This window comes from Bos indicus x Bos taurus, chromosome 7 (assembly GCF_003369695.1).
Source record: "Bos indicus x Bos taurus breed Angus x Brahman F1 hybrid chromosome 7, Bos_hybrid_MaternalHap_v2.0, whole genome shotgun sequence".
In the NCBI taxonomy this organism is placed as follows: Eukaryota; Metazoa; Chordata; class Mammalia; order Artiodactyla; family Bovidae; genus Bos; species Bos indicus x Bos taurus.
The window spans coordinates 49,896,221-49,916,111 of record NC_040082.1 but is presented as its reverse complement, the minus strand read 5'-3'; the positions used below and the strand labels follow the sequence as shown (position 1 = coordinate 49,916,111).

Below are 19,891 nucleotides of genomic sequence, written 5' to 3'. Positions count from 1 at the left end.
TGCTCAGTCCTGTCCAACTCTTTGTGACCGTATGAACCGCAGCACGCCAGGCCTCCCTGTCCATCACCAACTCCCGGAGTTCACCCAGACTCACGTCCATTGAATCCGTGATGCCATTCAGCCATCTCATCCTCTGTCGTCCCCTTCTCCTCCTGCCCTTAATCCCTCCCAGAATCAGAGTCTTTTCCAATGAGTCAACTCTTCACATGAGGTGGCCAAAGTACTGGAGTTTCAGCTTTAGCATCATTCCTTCCAAAGAAATCCCAGGGCTGATCTCCTTCAGAATGAACTGGTTGGATCTCCTTGCAGTCCAAGGGACTCTCAAGAGTCTTCTCCAACACCACAGTTCAAAAGCATCAATTCTTCGGCGCTCAATCTTCTTCACAGTCCAACTCTCACATCCATACATATTTTTTTGGAGCCCCAAAAAATAAAGTCTGACACTGTTTCCACTATTTCCCCATCTATTGCCCATGAAGTGATGGGACCAGACGCCATGATCTTCGTTTTCTTAATGTTGAGCTTTAAGCCAACTTTTTCACTCTCCACTTTCACTTTCATCAAGAGGCTTTTTAGTTCCTCTTCACTTTCTGCCATAAGAGTGGTGTCATCTGTTGAACTATTTCAAATCCTGAAAGATGATGCTGTCAAAGTGCTGCACTCAATATGACAGCAAATTTGGAAAACTCGGCAGTGGCCACAGGACTGGAAAAGGTCAGTTTTCATTTCAATCCCAAAGGCAAAGCCAAAGAATGTTCAAACTACCACACAATTGCAATCATCTCTCACGCTAGCTTTATTTTTCTGGGCTCCAGAATCACTGCAAATGGTGATTGCAGCCATGAAATTAGAAGACACTTACTCCTTGGAAGGAAAGTTATGACCAACCTAGACAGCATATTAAAAAGCAGAGACATTACTCTGCCAACAAAGGTCCATCTAGTCAAAGCTATGGTTTTTCCAGTGGTCATGTCTGGATGTGAGAGTTGGACTGTGAAGAAAGCTGAGCGCCGAAGAATTGATGCTTTTGAACTGTGGTGTTGGAGAAGACTCTTGAGAGTCCCTTGGACTGCAAGGAGATCCAACCAGTCCATCTTAAAAGAGATCAGTCCTGGATATTCATTGGAGGGATTGATGTTGAAGCTGAAACTCCAGTACTTTGGCCACCTAATGCGAAGAGCTGACTCACTGGAAAAGACCCTGATGCTGGGAAAGATTGAGGGCAGGAGGAGAGGGGGACAACAGAGGATGAGATGGTTGGATGGCATCACCGACTCAATGGAGATGGGTTTGGGTGGACTCCGAGAGTTGGTGATGGACAGGGAGGCCTGGCATGGTTCACAGGGTCACAAAGGGTTAGGCACGACTGAGCGACTGAATTGAACTCATGCTAGCGAAGTAATGCTCAAAATTCTCCAAATCAGGCTTCAACAGTACGTGAACCGTGAAATAACAGATGTTCAAGCTGAATTTAGAAAAGGCAGAGGAACCAGAGATCAAATTGTCAACATCCGTTGGATCATCGAAAAAGCAAGACAGTTCCAGAAAAAATCTACTTCTGCTTTATTGATTATGCCAAAGCCTTTGCCTGTGTGGATCACAACAAACTGGAAAATTCTTAAAGAGATGGGAATACCAGACCACCTGACCTGCCTCCTGAGAAATCTGTATGCAGGTCAAGAAACAACAGTTAGAACCAGACATGGAACAATGGACTGGTTCCAAATTTGGAAAGGAGTACATCAAGGCTGTATATTGTCACCCTGCTTATTTAACTTATATGCAGAGTATATCATACAAAATGCCGGGCTGGATGACACAAGCTGGAATCAAGATTGCTGGGAGAAATATCAATAACCTCAGATATGCAGATGATACCACCCTTATGGCATAAAGTAAAGAAGAACTAAAGAGCCTCCTGATGAAAGTGAAAGAGGAGAGTGAAAAAGTTGGCTTAAAACTCAACATTCAGAAAATTAAGATCATGGCCTCCGGTCCCATCACTTCATGGGAAATAGATGGGGAAACAGTGGAAACAGTAACAGGCTTTATTTTTGGGGGGCTCCAAAATCACTGCAGATGGTGATTGTAGCCATGAAATTAAAAGATGCTTACTCCTTGGAAGGAAAGTTATGACCAACCTAGAGAACATATTAAAAAGCAGAGACATTTTGCCAACAAAGGTCCATCTAGTCAAAGCCATGGTTTTTCCAGTAGTCATGTATGGATGACTGGTGAGAGCTGAACTATAAAGAAAACTGAGTGCCAAAGAATTGATGCTTTTGAACTGTGGTGTTGGAGAAGACTCTTGAGAGTCTCTTGGACTGCAAGGAGATCTAACCAGTCAATCCTAAAGGAAATCAGTCCTGAATATTCATTGGAAGGACTGATGCTGAAGTTGAAACTCTAATACTTTGGCCACCTGATGCGAAGAACCGACTCATTTGAAAAGACCCTGATGCTGGGAAAGATTGAAGGCAGGAGGAGAAGGGGACGACAGAGGACGAGATGGTTGGATGGCATCACCATCTGGATGGACATGAGTTTGAGTAGGCTCCAGGAGTTGGTGATGGACAGGGAAGCCTGGAGTGCTGTACTCCATGGGGTTGCAGAGTCGGACACAACTGAGTGACTGAAATGACTATAAAGTGATGGTCTTAACAAGGAAATGTCTCTTCCTATACCATTTATCTTCCCATCTTTAGATTATCAAATCAGAGTCCTAGCTAAACAACTGAAAGTACAAGCACTGAATCAGTGCTGCTGCTGCTAAGTCGCTTCAGTCGTGTCCGACTCTGTGCGACCCCATAGACGGCGGCCCACCAGGCTCCCCTGTCCCTAGGATTCTCAAGGCAAGAGCACCAGAGTGGGTCGCCATTTCCTTCTCCAATTTTCAAAGCATCTACATTCTCAAGACACTGTATCTCAAACTCAGTCTCTTGCCAACTCATCATCATCCTCCAACCTTTACCTTCCTTCTTATGAGGATAGACGTTAAGGACCTGGTCTAGTACAATCTCACTCAACTCTAAGTAAACAAGCTCGAATTCCCCCTTTAGGTTGTTACTGCTAACAGTTCCAATCACCCTATTCTCATGTCTGAATTTCTTTCATTGTTCCTATATATTATATTTTGCCTTTCATAATATTATAAAAATTATAGACAGCTCTTCCTGTCCTTCAATAGCACCCAAATTACCATGGGCCAAAAAAATTAACTACAGTCAGTTCTTGTGCATCTTTTCCTGTATCTTCCTTCTTGCTTCTCATCGTAATCATGCCTTGTTGACTTCTTTTCTTTCCATGTTTTGTTTTTGGTGTGAGTGTGCACCGGGATTAACAATTCATTTACGACAGTTAAGAAAGGCACTTCCTACTACCCCTGTCCTCCTAAATTACCAGAATCCAACAGGAGGCTGCCCTCAATTCTCAATTTAAATTCCTGAGTCTCAAGAGTTACCAGTCCTCCTAGTACTACATTCAATAGTTGACTGAAAGGTAGAACCATCTATGAACTTCAGTCTTAAGACACTGTAACTCCTTTAACCTAAAACTGTTAGTACTTATAATGCTCTATTTTACTAATGGCATTTTTCATCACAAAAACAGAACCATAATGCACCAGTTTGACTATATTTTTGATTCATGGTAACTCTTCAGCCTTTCTGAAAGAGAACCAGACACAGGACTAAATGTGGGGCATCTCCTGATTTTCTATTAACTTGGTACACAAGACTATTGTGTAACTATCATTCTCCGAAAGGTTCTCTGCCCTTATTTGTTCCTTGGATTAGTGGCTTTCATTGTACTTTGAATACAAGACACCTAAAATTTAATAATATAAACTTATTTTGCCTTCGAAACATCAATCTATTTCCTCCTCTCACAATTTCACATTTAAAACACAATTCATATTTCACAAGTTCAGTAACACGAAATTTTTATTCACAATCCTTTGGACTTACCTGCAGATATACCTTTGAACTGGTTTGAGATCCAGAAGATTTTCACTAGAGAATGATACTCTATGCTGCTATTTGGCTACTGCACAGAACTGGAAAATCAAGTTGTTTTTTTACTTTGCTGCACCGCCACACAGGCAGTTGGGTTCCCAGACCAGGGATGGAACCACACCCCGTGTACTGGATGTGCTGAGTCTTAACCAAATGTACCATACCAAGGAAGTCTGAAAATTAGGTTTAGTAAAGAAATTTAGACTAAAGTTTAGATAGAACAAAAGAAATAGTTTTAGAGGTAGATATGATTTCAAGAAATTTTAGATATTAATTTTATCTTTACTTCACTGAACCTTTCCCAAAACTTCCCCAGGCCTTTAGCTGGCTAATTTTCCCATCTTACAATCTCACACCCATGGGGGAGGATATTAACAAGCATGGAAGTAATTTAATAAAAACTGAACAAGACTAGAAGGGGAAAAGAAAACAGTGGATATCCACCAACTGGGACCAATCCTGCATCAAACAAATGTTTTTTATTTAGCCACAACGACCAAGAACTTGGGCTTCCCTGGTAGCTCAGCCGGTAAAGAATTGGCCTGCAATGCAGGAGACCCCGGTTCCATTCCCGGGTTGGGAAGATCCACTGGAGAGAGGAGAGGCTACCCACTTCAGTATTCTTGGGCTTCCTTGGTGTCTCAGCAGGTAAAGAATCTGCCTGCAACGTGGGAAGCCTGGATTCAATCCCTGGGTTGGGAAGAACCCCTGGAGAAGACAGCAGCTACCCGCTCCAGTATTCTGGCCTGTAGAATTCCATGGACTGTATAGTCTGTGGGGTCACAAAGTCAGATACGACTGAGCAACTTCCAGTTTCACCAAGAATCTGCTCAAATAAGTTATATGTGGGTGGGTGGGAGTTGGAGTCACTAGTTTTGCATCAGGAGTTCTAAATCTTTTTTTGTTGTCCTGGACTCCCCCCGCCCCACATCTTTGTCTAATGAGGCCTATTGATCCCTTCTCAGAGTATTTTAAAAGCATAATATGTAGCATTATAAAGGAAACTAATTTTAGAGCGATTCAATTACCATAAAATTACTTTAAAAATCAATCTTGATATAGTAAAATACATGCTCTTTATTAAAGCACTACATAATACAATTTAGGGGCAAGTCTAATTAGTACTATAATTTTGAAGTATGATGGGAATGAAGACTATTTTGAGATTCATGCAACGTGATACAAAAATATCTGTGATTTCTATTGGTGACAAAGCCACAGGTACTGTCTAAACTAGTGAGGCACTTGAAAATAAACTTTGGAATTTTTTTTCATCCAACTCACTGATCTCTTGAAGGAAAGAATGATATCCCTGAACCAAGTTAAGAACCCTGTTCTAAACAGTTTTATTTTTTTTTTAAATTTCTGGTGGTGTTGGGTCTTTGTTACTGTGTGCAGGCTTTTCTCTAGTTGTGAGCCGGGGCTACTCTCTGGTTGCAGAGCGCGGGCTCTGGGATACCCAGGCTTCAGTAGTTGCAGCTCCTGGGCTCTAGGGCACAGGTTCAGTAGTTGTGGTGCTGGGGCTTAGTTGCTCTGCGGCATGTGGGATCTTCCCAGATCAGGGATCGAATCCATGTCTCCTGTGTTGGCAGGTGGATTCTTTACCACTGAGCCACCAGGAAGCCCCTCTAAACAGATTTTTAAGGTAAAGAGACTGTAGATTAAGATCTTAAAACTTGTGCAGCGCGTTTCACTCAGCCAATAATAATGTCAACTAAGATGATTCATTTTCCTTCTTCATCCTAACCCTCTTACCTGCTACTACTAACCCTCTGCTGACAATATGACCCCTAAGATCTTTGAATTATGCTGTAAGATTTCCATTTCTCAGTCTTCCTGTTCCTTGCCCTCTGCTTTAAAACATGCATAGACGTTTCTTAACCTGCCAATTTTTAAAAACACAAACAAATGTGCCTTGATACTTGGAAATACCTACTACGAAAGTTCCTGTTCGTTTACCCTTTCAAAATTTATGGTGGCTAACAAGACAAAACCAAGTAATTTTTGCTCTCATAGTTTATACCACAGTCTGTGTAGGCAAATGATGAGAGAAACTGATGGTGAAAGGTACAAATTATGGGGACCCAATCAATTTTTTAGAGGGAAGCTTTAGGGAAAACCTTTCAATGAACAAGTAAAGTTGATTCTTGAAGCATAAACAGAAGATGGACAGGTAAAGAGGTGGGTAGGGGTTAGGACTACACACTAAGCTTTGTTATTCACAAGAAACTGCAAACAGCCAGCATTGTTGGTACATAGTAAGACAAGATCACCCTATTTTCTTGTTCACAGGTAACTTATTAAAAATCTAGTCTGTATCTGCCATCTTACTTTTATTTTTTTTCTTGGTTCCCTGTATAATGGTTATCATTCTCATCTCTTCATACTGCCCAATATTATATTTCAAAGATCACAAATGGTTCTTGCTGTCACTGCTTTCTCTAGCCTTGGATACAGTTGTACTGGAAGACAATATGTGAAGAACTGGAACCTCCAGGGGAATACAAGTATTAAAATATACTTTTCCACTGGGAAGTAGGACAATACATCTGTAGTTTTCACAATACCAATCTTAAAGGGTTGATCAAATCTTTTTTAATAAGCAAACATATAGAAAGTAGACAAGTGGCTATCTAGGCCTAATAGGATATGGAGAGTGATCACTAATGTGTTCAAGGTTTTTGGGGGGCAGGAGGGGATGAAAGTATTCTTTAATTGTATTACGGTGATGGATGGCAGCACAACTCTGTACATATAGTAAAAAACAATGAATTGCACACTTTAAGTTGATGATGCTTACATATATAGTCTCACTAAAACTGTTAAAAATCCTTTACTAAAATCTGCTCTTCAAGTCTGATTCAACACTTATTAAGCAGCTGCTATGTGTGTGACACTGCCAAAAAGGATGCCAAAAGCATCTTAAGGTCTAGAAGAACTGGTGACAAGTACAATATAAAAGCAACAATAAAGTAAATATGAAATATAGAGAAGTTAAGTAATTTATTCAGAGAAGATAAAAGGGAAGGCTTCTTAGAAAAGTTGGCATCTGAGCTAAATTTTGAAAGATGCCTTTCTACATAGTCCCCTAGTTTCAGTCACTCTTCTACAGTTTCGTGGTGCCATTTCTCATCCCTCCCCCATTACATACACCAAAAAAGCAAAGTTTCATATACAATAAGAAACTCCAAAAATCTGGCCTCTGCCTGTCCTTTAAAACTGGCTTCCACTGACTGTAACATCCCATTATGGCAACTCTCCTCTTGCCTTGATTAACTTTGCATTTCCACCAAAGAATTCAGTCCTTACCTCTCAATTTCCTGTCTCTACTATCACTTCTACACTGATCTTGCTCAGTGTAAGAATAAACACCAGTCCTAATTCCCTAGCTGAGGTTTAGGTCTGTATCTCTGCTAACTTAATTATACAAGAGCTAAGCCTGGGATATCCTATCAGCTTAAACTCAACATGTCCAAAGATATAACCATCAATGCTATTTTCAAAATATCAAAATTAGGCCCCAGAGGGATTTCCCTGGAAGTCCAGCAGTTAGGACTCTGCACTTCCAATGCAGGGGGCAGGGGTTGGATCCCTGGTCAGGGAATTAAGATCCCACATTATGCATGGTGCAGCCAAATAAAAACAAAACAAAACTGGGTTCCCTTTTCCTTCTTCCTAAATTAAATTTCAAATTCTTAAGGCTGAAATGATTTACCTCCACTCCTTAAAAGAAAGTATGAGAAAACACACATTAAAGTCTTAGGGTAAGTAAGTCCGGAAATCAAAGTATCTCTCAATACACTATTTAGAGACTAAATAGTGTACCACTTTCTTTAGGGTACTTTTAGCAATATAGGAATCATTTGTATTAAAGACAGTTTTACATATAAAGATCTAGGAGAACAAATAATTTTGGCTGGATGAAACATTCCCCCTCCACACACACTACATTAATTAATTTGCTTAGTAAATCCTTCGTTAAGTAGATTATATATTTTAAAAACAACTCAAATTTCTCTGTATTAGCAAATGAAGCTTGATATGTTAACACAAGTAAAGGGGAAAATGGAAAATGGAAGAGGCAACACAAGTTACTAGAATGATCTAAGCTGAAAGAAAAAAGTAATGTATAAACACATGACTATCTTTTCATAAATTAAATTCAATGTAAATCTAAGCTAATAATATAGAACTATGCAACGTGTACTTATAAAAATGCCCTTCAGTGAATAAACAAATAAAAAGTGGCTCAATAAACCAGCAGTTGGACTTGAGAATGGAAAGCTAGCTAAACTCACAATATATGCAATATAATGAAAAGAATAATGACTCAATCGATGGCCAAAAACACAAGTTTCAGTTCTTCCTTTGTCATTTTCTTACCTGCATAAGCCATTTTTGCTCACTGGTAAACATTTTTATACTTATCTATCAAGAGATCTCCTAGTAAATATGAGATTATAAAAGCACTACACAAATATAAGGATTACTTTCATTACAAAAAGCAGTTGCCCAACAGTTATGAAATAACAAACAAGACAATAGCATCTCCTACAACAGTCAGAGCCCTCTCAGCAAAATAATCAAACACTACCTACAACAGCTCAAAACAATGAAGTGTCAAAACCTCAGCACAGTATTTCTCAAACTGTGGTTCTCTGGTCTTTAGCCTGAATTATCTGAGGTACTTGACAAAAATACACTCGCAAGGCCCATTCCAGTACTGGTCAAACAAATCTGGGGGTGAGGCAGAAAACTTTACATTTTAAACAAGCTCTGAATGTAATTACTATGCATGGCTGATGTTTGAGAAATGTTGACTAAGCAGGATTCACAAGGAGACATAATGGGGTCTCTGCTGACCTCTCCAATCAAGGCAATCTCTGGATAGCTCAGCATGCTGTCTGATGTTAAGGAAAGGTTATGTCCTCACAGTATGAAATTTAGATATCTCTGCCACTAACTTTCAGCAAGGGACAAAGTCACAACTATATGTCAAGCACATGATATATATTCAAAAAGAATGTAGGTCTCACAAAAACTATCTGTTCACTGAAATGTGCCCATTATCTGAAACTGCATAGTACTCACGTACACATGTATTTGTTGAATAAAAGAAAAGAAATGTTTGCTTATTCTCTAGAAAGTACCGTAAAGTTCACTGACACTCTCCAAGAAAAGAACTTTAATTTTCAGAGAAAAAGCCAACATCACTCCCTTCCTTAAGAAGGATACAAAGTATTAATATTTTGAAGGCTTAAAAAATGAAAACACTAGGTTTTCAGTAAGTAGATATATGTGCTCAGATGCTCAGTCAGGTCTGACTCTTTGCGACCCTATGGATTGTAGCCTGCCAGGCTCCTCTGTCCATGAAATTCTTCAGGCAAGAATACTGGAGTGGGCTGCATTTCCTTCTCCAGGGGACCTTCCTGACCCAGGGATCAAACCCAAGTCTCCTTTATCTTCTGTATTGAAACAGAGATTCTTTACCTGCTGAGCCATCAGGGAAGCTTAGTAGTAAGAATAATTTCGATCAAGTGAGAACAAAAAAAAGCAAAATAAGGTAAGTATGCAAATGAAAGACTTTGAAAATTTGGAATTTGAAACAAAATTTACAAAAACTTCATGCTACCACTTTCCAACAAACAAGGCAGTTTTAAATCAGATCGCATCCTCCCCTCACCATAAAAGCCACCTTACATGTAGATAGAATAGTTTGGCAGTGTAGAAAGTGTAACGGGTAAGTAGTACTCAGAGCAGCCTCCAGAGGACCTGAAATATAGGATAGCCTCAATTTCAGGTTAATTTGCAAACACTGTCATTGCACACTTAATGCTGGCACAAATGAAACATGTGATATATACCATGTATGCTTAGTCACTGTCACCATCTTGCTTCCTTAAAAAAAAAAAAAAAAATTCTCCTGTAGAAAAAATTCCAAGTTTGAGCCAAAAGAAGTTCCAAAAGGCCAACAAACCATGGATAAATACTGAAGCTGACAAAGGTCCACATTAGCAAGCCTTTACTGTGAAATTAACATACATTAGCATTTTGATGGGAGAAGGCAATGGCACCCTACTCCAGTACTCTTGCCTGGAAAATCCCATGGACGGAGGAGCCTGGTAGGCTGCAGTCCACGAGGTCACTAAGAGTCCGACACGACTGAGCAACTTTCCTTTCACCTTTCACTTTCATGCACTGGAGAAGGAAATGGCAACCCACACCACTGTTCCTGCCTGGAGAATCCCAGGGACGGGGGAGCCTGGTAGGCTTCCATCTATGGGGTCGCAGAGTCGGACACGACTGAAGCGACTTAGCAGCAGCAGCAGCATTTTGATATGTCAGTATCTCTACATCAGGATTCAAAGCTAAATCAACCAGTACAGCCATGTTTCCATTTGTTCACTTAAGAAATACTAGATTTGGTCCACTCGTTAGGAGTCCGGGCTTCCACTGTGGGGGGGACCCAGTTTCAATCCCTGGCTGGGTAACAAGGATTCCGTAAGCCACATGGTGTAGCCAAGAAAACCCCAAAACTAAATTAAACCAGAAGTCATACCCTCAAATCAATTAATTCAAAATATGAGGTTAGAAGCCAGGTGTCAATATTTTTTTAAAGTTTTCTAAGTGATTACAACGTGCTACGAAGTTTGTGAACCACTGATACTGTTGAGACAGTAAAGTCTATTCAAATATCACATTAGCTTTGTGACTTTAGGCAAATTAACTATTCTGACTCAACTTACAGAATTCCTGTAATGATTAAATGAGACCATGGGCAATGCCTGGATGTTGGTTTTTTTTTTTTTGGCATGTGGATGGATGCCACTAATTTATATAATGCATTTAAAAAAACTCAAGACCGAGATAGTCTTACAAAATCCCTTTTATAAAGGAAAGCTGACATTCATGATAGAATTCATTCAAGGTTCAAATCTAGATGACACCACAGACAGAACCTAAGTATTGACTCTCAATATAATGCCCTTTCCATTTCCTTTCTTATTGAGGATCAGAAAAATAAAATATAAAAATAAAAATAAAGATCAAAATGTACCCTCCAACTAAACATTTTTCTACAGCACTTCTGAAGTCCCTATTAAACATACCCCACTGATGACTATCAGACAAGGAAAAAGCAATATTTTAGTTATTCAGAGGAGGAAAATAAGTAAAGATCTCAACCGCCACTGAGTATCACCAACCCAACTCAGTCATTTTATTAGGTTAGTATACATCATGGTGATAAACATATTACTAACTTGTAGTTGTACATACTGACAAATCAACATCAAATCCAGAAAAATGTTACAATAATTCACAAGGTCAATTAAAAAATATATAAAACCTATGTTGTCACAAAATGTCGCCTACCAAGGATTAGCAGTATTAAAAAAAATGAAATATTCTTTATGTCAATAAGGAGGGTGGCTTACAGTGTATGAATTTGTCAAAACTTATTCAATGATACATTAATCTATATATATATACACTACACTGTATGAAAATTACATCTCATTAAAAAGATTCCATTAAGACATGGATCAGTATATGTTATCACTAGTTTTTTCACAATTTTTAAGAGCCACTTGTATCATATAAAAACAGTACAGAAAACATCATTTAGACTAGGTATTCATTTATATTATGAAAGCTATTAAGATGCTCATTTAGCTTCAGAAAACATTCTGTTAAAACTCAAGGACTGATCTTAAAAACAAAATGGAATACAGCTTCCCTGGTAGCTCCGTGGTAAAGAATCCGCCTACCAATGCAAGAGACCAATGCAGGTGTTCCATCCCTGATCTGGAAGATCCCACATGCCTCAAAGAAACTAAGCCTATGTGCCATACACAACCACTGAGCTCGTATGCTGTAGCTACCGAAACCCACCTGACCTAGAGGCCATGCTCCACAACAAGAAGCCTGCGCACCGCAACTAGAGTTAACGCCCAACTCTCCGCAACTAGAGGAAAGTTTACCTGCACAGCAACACAGACCCAGCACAGCCAAAAATAAACACACAAAATTATATTTCAAAAAAGAATAAAATGGAATAAGTTAAAAAGATTAAATGAGTTAACATTTGTTTCAAATTCAAATTCTCTTGTACAGACTTCTTGACATTGAAGTTTCTGCTAAACAGGACAGATCGTGAGAAAACCTTAGCAAATCATATCTTAGATACATATTAAGTATTAGATACTGTTTTCTAGTTACTAAGTCATATCCGACTCTGCAACTCCATGAACCGTAGCCCACCAAGCTCCTCTGTACATGGGATTTCCCAGGCAAGAATACTGGAGTGGGTTGTCATTTCCTTCACCAGGCGATCTTCCTGACTGAGGGATCAAACCCATATCTCTGGCATTGACAGGCAGATTCTTTATCACGAAACCAGCAGGGAAGCCCCACAGATTAAGTATACTCAGAAACAAAATGACCTAGCTCTAAAAAATGACTAAAGCCAAGGCAGTAAAATCCACGGACTATACAAATGTTTACAAGTATCACTCCACTTTAAGATACAAATCAATAACATCCATTAAAGTTCTCATCCAGCAATCCATGGACTCAAAAGGAAGAGAAAGGGTTATAAGAATTATAAGGATCTAATGGGCTTCCTAGTGGCTCAGAAGGTAAAAAATGTGCCTGCAATGTGGGAGAACAAGGTTGTATCCCTGGGTCAGGAAGATCCCCTGGAGAAGAGAATGGCAACCCACTCCAGTATTCTTGCCTAGTGAATCCCATGGACAGAGGAGCCTGGCGTGCTACAGTAACACTTTCACAATTGAGTAACAGTGCAAACAATAGGTTACTTACATTTATCAGTTTTTCTGCATGAGACCAAATGCCATAAAGGAAGGAGGCACAATATAGGTCTGCAGCATCAAGTGAAAAGGTGTGGGGTATGTACGCAGACATAATGTGATCTTGACATAAAGGTGAAAACTGCCCCAAGAAAACTTTAAGTTAGGAGACATCTAGTAAGAAGTACTGAAGAAGACTCAATAGTCTAATCTGTATCATCGAGTGTGGCTATTTCTCAAGTTTCATCCAGCTCCAAATGCTATCTAAGCATCATTCCATTACTAGAAATCCAGCATAAGCCAATGTAAGTACCTTTAGGATATCACAGATTTAGTATATCACAGTTACTCTATGGATTTAGTTACTCTATGAATTAAAATCACATTTCTCATGTGGTGATCTGTAACATTATCTCTCTAACAAAGACATACCCAGTGTAGATGTCATCTTTGTTCTCTGATAACAGTATTAGAACTTATTTACAGGATATATGCTCAGTGCCAAAAAGCTAAGATTAAAATTTAAGCTGCTTTTAACACTGAACAGTAAGGATTAACTTATACTTTACAAATATCTCCCAGGATTTCTGACATTCAGAGAGGGCAAAAAAAGACAGGGGGGGAGGGGTTAAAAAAAAACAAAAACCCAGACAACCAAAATTATCCTATGCCCTTTCCCACTTTCTTTATCATATTTTCTATAAAAGTGTCCCCATTAATTTACTTCCTCCTAAATAGTAACTGATGGTTTACCTGATGCAGATAGTATTTTCAAGGTCCTGAGTGGTATCTCACTACTAAAATATCATTCAAAGGTAAGATCTAGACTAAACACCAAACTGTGATGAAATGCTTTCTAGCTACCATCATCTGAAAATAAATCTTAAAATTTCATAGCCACAAGTCCTAAGATCAACTAGGCCAGTGACTTATTTAAGTAGGGAAACTTGTTGAAACAAAACCCTACTTGGGTTTTCCTGGTGGCTTAGTGGTACAGAATCCTCCTGCTAATGCAGGGGACACAAGTTCCATCCCTGGTTCAGGAAGAGCCCACATGTCTTGAAGCAACTAAGCCTGCATGCAGCAAATGCTGAAGCCTACACTCTTGGTGCCCAGTGTGCGGCAATAAAAGATGTTGAAGTCAGACGCCTGTGCACCGCAACTAGAGAGTAGCCCCTGCTCACTCCAACTGAAGGCCTACGCACAGCAATTAATGAAGACCCAGCATAGTCAAAAAAATAAAATAACTGCTAAAGACAAAACAAACCCTACCAAAAAGCTCAGTGTGCAAAACTTTTTCCAAGAGAAGAGTAGGAAATTCTCCAAACTTTTCTTTCCAGCACACTTCTACCCCAACAAAATTAGAAAATTACCAACTTGGTAAAATCTTATTTCAAAAAAGAGGAAACTGATATGCCCAAAAAGATTAAGGGACTGACTGACCCCAGATGACTCAGTCAATACCACATGGCGGATTTAGAGAACTTATTTGAAGTGAACAACAGATTTGAATTCAGTTCAAAGTAGCACAAAAAAAGGAGGGTTGTTAACAGAAACAAAGTAACTTAAAATGAGCTCCCAGAGGTCAATTCACAAGTCCCAAAGGCTTTTAGTTTCTTAAAAATATCTAGAGACTGAACACCATCCTCCCCTTCTTGCTCTTGATACTCACTGGATGCTGTGCTTCTGCACAACAGATCCCTTAATAAGGTCCTTACAAACTAAGGACTTGATAAGGCAGATATGCTATAATATATAAGCCCGGTAATTTTCAGCCTTTCTTTTAGAATATCCCATAGAATCTTAAGACAACTTTCAGGGTGAGGGTTGATTGAAGGAGGAGGTAGATATTAGTGAGGTCTAGAAATTTTGGTGTCAAATTTCTAATACAATGGGGAATAGACTGCCTTATTTAATAATAATAAAAGCTAATAAGCAATTTAATTTAGTATTTCCCAAGTAAATATTTATTGAGTGTATTTATTGGGCTTCCCAGGTAGTGGTAAAGAATCCGCCTGCCAATGCAGGAGACACAGGAGACACAAGAGACGGGTTCAATCCCTGAGTCGGGAAGATCCCCTACAGCAGGAAATGGCGACTCGCTCCAGTATTCTTCTCTAGAAAATTCCATGGACAGAGGAGTCCATGGGGCCGATAGAGCCAGACATAACTGAGCAACTAAACACAAACACACACGCATATAGTTAATGTGGAAATAGTGGGGAACAAACTAAGCAGAGCAGATGATGTTGCCACCCAAAATAAAGAAAGCTTATGCATAAGTCTTTCTTATCCTTCCCACATCAGTGGACAAACAGTTCTCTCTCATACTTTAAAACCAATGATCCACTTTTTGTTTCTATGTACCTGGACTATACCACTCCTAAAACAAGTTCACTCTTTCCTCACCCTCATTCAATAACTACATTCTGCTTTAGAAACTACTCCCAGTAGCCAGACTTCACTGTTGGACAGCCTCCCTGACCAGTTCACCAAGCTTTCTTCCTTAGAGTCAGTCAGATCCTGAAATCCCATCTCCTCTCCCAAGAAGTCTTAGCTTGAAAGTCAGGTTAATCTCTTTAGCTCCACCCAGTTTGTAACTCCACAATTCCCTCTGCTTTCAAGTTCTGAGAATTTTGCTCAAAGGTCAATTTCATTTATTTATGTGGGTAATCACCATATTAACTACTGCCCTCATTGGTGTATAAGTGCTGTTCTTAAATAAAAGCTACCAAATAAAACTGCACGTACTTAATTTGGAGCTAGCACTGAAAATGCCAGATATTTATTGCTTTTGTGAAAATCATTTTACATTAAATTCAACCTGATTTGTGAAATTTATAAAACCTCCCAGCCTCAAAAGCATTAGGTCAGTGAAGCCAGACACAAATGACCTCATACTGCATGACTGCATTTCCATTTAATTCTAAGAAAAACTAGTAATGGGAAGTAAATCAGCAAGGGCCAGGGTGGAGAGATGAAAATATATGCAAAAGGAAAGAAATTTAAAATTCTTAGGCTAACACAAATTTTTTTATTCTGTGACGAAGAAAGATAGTATTTTACTCAAGGTTTTTCATTTTTCCACAGCAGGGTTTTTTTAATGGATGAGAACCATTAAAAATCTCAAATCTGATCATCTCAGATTTCACATTAATCTTTATCTTGTAAGATAAACCTGGTATTTTCTTCCTAATAATTTATTCTGACTTCCAACCAATAGAAAATTGTATCATTCAATTTCTCCATTAAAAATGTTTATGACCATTGAAAATTTTTTTAAGGATGGTGTGTCTCTGGTTGTTTTCACATCAGAATTAATGTATATAATCCAGTTAATTCAAGATTTGAAGAATAAAAGCTAGGATAGTAAAAGAGGCTACAGTAAATACCATTCCACTTAATTCTCCACTATATCTGGATCTTCTTGCAAATGTTATTATTAAATAATTGTTGGAAAAGGGCTGGGTCTTAAACTGTGTTTTAGTCTTTATCCTAGGAAGATATTCTTTAATCTTTAAAATCGAACTATTATAAAATCCTTTAATAATTTAAAAGGACCCAGTGTCTTCATCTGGTCATCATCTATTCTTATTACTATTTGCCTTCACCAATATCCCATCTCCAAAAAAAAGCTACAATTTCCCAGACGTGAGGAGTTACTGACCAAGTAACTCAACAGGTTAAAGTTACTTGTCAAACTGCGGTTACATGATTAAGCTTCCTTTTAATACAACTGAGTCAATTTCAACATAGTGTTGCTCAAACTGCCTTTGTCATCTCCCACAAAATTTCGTACACAGACTGAAATGCAACAAACATTACCATTCTTTACAGAGTTACTTAACACTTCTGGAAAAGACTATGAGAGATTTTGCATAGTAAACTTAATTTCACATCTCATTTGCTGCAGAGATCACAAACAGGCTGTCACTATGCCATCTCTTTCCTTGAACCTCACCACTGCCTGCGGCTTTATTCTAGGCTTTTCAAAGGTTTAATCAACTCGGAGCCGCCAAAGAGGGAATCCAGGAAGCATAACTTATGAACCCAAGCAGTGAAAAGGGCAGGAATATGTGGTTGAGTCACGTCGTTCCGCCATTTTCTAAGCGGAGGAGGAAGACATGTTGGAACAAAAACACAACAAAAGAGCAGCCATTTCCAAGCCAGCTCCAATAGCAACCCGAACTGGCCCAGCCCGGTCACTTCGGCACCCTCAAATCCACTTCGCTGGACAAACCTAAGGAACAGCTGAGGTGAAAGAAAGCAGTAGGCAACCCTTCCGCGTTGGGATCAAAGATGACCTGCATACTTTTCACTGCAAATGAAAGCCTCGGGAAGAATGACGGAAGCTAAACGAAGCAGAGTGTTAACAAAAAACTGAAATCCTAAACTAAGTTGGCAAACTAAAATTTACCGTGATTGTGGTGACTTACGCTTCACAGGAAACCCAGGTAACTCAAAATGCCAAGAGCCGGATTCAGCCGGTCCCATTGCCTGCCTCTTACACATTTTCTCCCATTCTGTACTTCCCTCAGAAGATCGCCTGTTCGCTCAAGGATTCTTACCGTATGTGGGGGATGCCAACCCCACCTTGAAGAATCTTATAGAGTTTGCTCTCGTACAGCAACTGGGGATGCCTGGCCTTCTGGGATTCTAGCTTCACTGCCACCTCCTGCAGGGGAAAGAGGGGATGATGGCATCAACATCCTTATGGATTCAATGTCACTTGGGAAAAGGGGGAAACATGAGCACATCTCCAACTCTCGGCTAGAATGTGGTGAGAGGCTGGGAAGAGAAAGATCTCTGTAATTATAAAACGAGGCAACCAGCCTCAAAGGCCTCTTCAGGGGGCAGTGACGAAAGCGGCACGTCCTCTGAAGTATAAGAAAATGATTCATCCAGAAAACGTAATGAGGGTTATGAGTAAACCAGGAGATAGGGAGCTGGCCTAATGGGAACAAGAACCCCAGTCAACTAAAAATACAGGAAGAAAACGAGGGGATCCCAGAAATAAGATTCTGCCGCTCTCACCTTAAACGACGGTTTTTTTAAAGTTCGATTAAGGTGTATTTTTAACAAGCTAGGAAACTTCCTAGTATACCCAACCTTTCTCTCGGGTTCTTTCCTTTTAGGGAAAGACAGCGGGGGAGGTTCCTAAGACAGGAAAACTGGCTCCTTCTGGACTTCCCAGTGCGTGAGTGCGGTGGGAAAAGGCCCGAGAGTTCGCGGGGCGGGGGAGTGAGGACAGGCGCAGCGTAGTCGTGAACCCCACCCCAGGTGATTTACCTCGCCGTTGGTGATGTTGATCGCCAAATAAATGTCCCCGAAGGAGCCAGACCCGATCTTCCGTACCAGTTTATATTTCCCTCCGACAATGAATTCGGCCTTGGAGCCGCTGCTGCTCGCCATCCTGAGAGACGAAGATGGAGGCTGGGGCTAAGCCCCGACACCTCTAAAGGGAGGATGGAGGCCTCTAGGGCTCGACCACGGAAAGGCTGTGGAGAGCGGCAGGAAACAGAAAACGATGGCTCTTTTTCGGCGTTACAGAGCCCAGAATCGGCCAAGGGGAACCTGATCACCAATGCTGTCAGGTTTTTTGGCCAGGCCGCAGATTGTTGAAGGAGTTCTCGCGGTTACCAGGCTGAGCCACTTGTTTCTGGCGGCCGCCGCTGTCCCGCTTTCCCGGCGACGCCGCGGGCTGGAAAAGGAGAGCGGTGAAGCTAGGGCGGCGATACCGCTGCCACCACTGCCGCCGGCTCCCGCCCGGAGGGACCCCTGTCACTCCGCCGACGCCGCCATCTTGTTACTCCGGCTCCAACCAACACAAAATGCCCCCAGTCCCCGGGAGCCGCTTCTTCACAGCGCAGAGCACTGTGGGAAAGGGATCGCGAGCGCTAGCCCCGGAGGGTCGACAGCAAGAGGGAGGGCGGAACCGGATCCGTGAGAGTCGCGGCCCACGCTCTGAACGTCACTCCATCACCGCCCAATTGCGCACGCGTACTGCAACCCTGCTTACTGCGCAAGCGTGCTGTGGTCTCTTCTCATCCCCGCCCGGGGCCCATTTCCACTTCCGGTCGTCGACTTGCACTCTGAACTACCTGTTAATCACCTCAGACCCGCCTGTTTTCTGAAAGGCCTCGCGGCCCCAAGCCTACAGAGCGTATTAGGGAGGAGTCACCTTCATTTTTCTTGGAAGATGGTGCGTCAGGCCTTAAGAGTTGGGTATTGACCTTTGAGGCGGTTTTTAACCTTTTGATCTTTACTGGGGCTACTCCCCCCCAACCGGCCCTTTCCAGTTCAGTATCTTTTGAAAGAGGCTGTCGCCTCTGGTGGAAAGAAAGAGAAAAGCAGGCCTGTACGGGCGGTTCAGGGCTTGGTGTTTTACCAGTCTAGCTGAGGAGTCTTACTAGAATTCTGCGCTTTAGGGAGAGTTGGATTCCCTATTTTAACAGAGACGAAAAGAGGGAGAGCAGGAATTAACCCTGCCCCTCTAAGTCTTTGTGTTGTTTACCCACTGATACTTGATACCCAAAGGGGGCAAAAATCCGAGTAATGTTAGTGACCAATACATAATCAATAGAAAATAAGATTTAGAGCCGTGAAAAAACTTGCACATACAAAGGTTATCCTCTTCGCAACCCCCACCCCCACCCCGACAAAGAAACGTGGAAAAATCGTATCTTGGTCTTGTTGAAAACTACATTCTGGACCGAAAAACAGGGTAGAAATAACTTCATTATAGAACTGACTACGTTTAAAACTTTACACAATAGAATTTTTTTTACTAAAAATTGGTCAGAGAATCAAATCTTGAGCACAATTTCATTTAGAAAAATTTAAACTGGGAAAATTGGGCTTGGTAGTAATGATAATCTGAAAAGAAAGCTGCATAATGGTGTTTCATTTGCAATATGAATCAAGCCCTGATGGATGAGTGAATCAAAGCCTCGGTTGTGAAAACTTACATAGAAAATCTATCCCAAATAAGATAATTTTGTAAAAACGGACAAAAATGTAGACTTAGTTGCAGCCTCGATAGCTGATCAAGTAGTAATGGGGTTCATC

At 40.6% G+C, this 19,891-nt stretch overlaps 1 protein-coding gene across 5 annotated transcripts in view; it reads right to left on the bottom strand.

Moving 5' to 3' along the window:
* Positions 1–18,825, bottom strand: part of CSNK1A1 (casein kinase 1 alpha 1) — a 49,677-nt gene extending 30,852 nt beyond the window's left edge. For 4 of the 5 annotated variants that reach the window (XM_027545985.1, XM_027545988.1, XM_027545989.1 and 1 more), the window contains exons 1-2: positions 18,113–18,814; positions 17,392–17,498 (exon numbers count right to left, since the gene is read on the bottom strand). In XM_027545985.1, the coding sequence (XP_027401786.1) occupies positions 17,392–17,498; positions 18,113–18,235 (230 nt within the window). In that variant the 5' untranslated portion in view covers positions 18,236–18,814. Of the gene's footprint in view, positions 1–17,391; positions 17,499–18,112 lie in introns of all 5 variants that reach the window. The other variant, XM_027545990.1, reaches the window with a different exon arrangement.
* Positions 18,826–19,891: the final 1,066 nt, after the last annotated feature.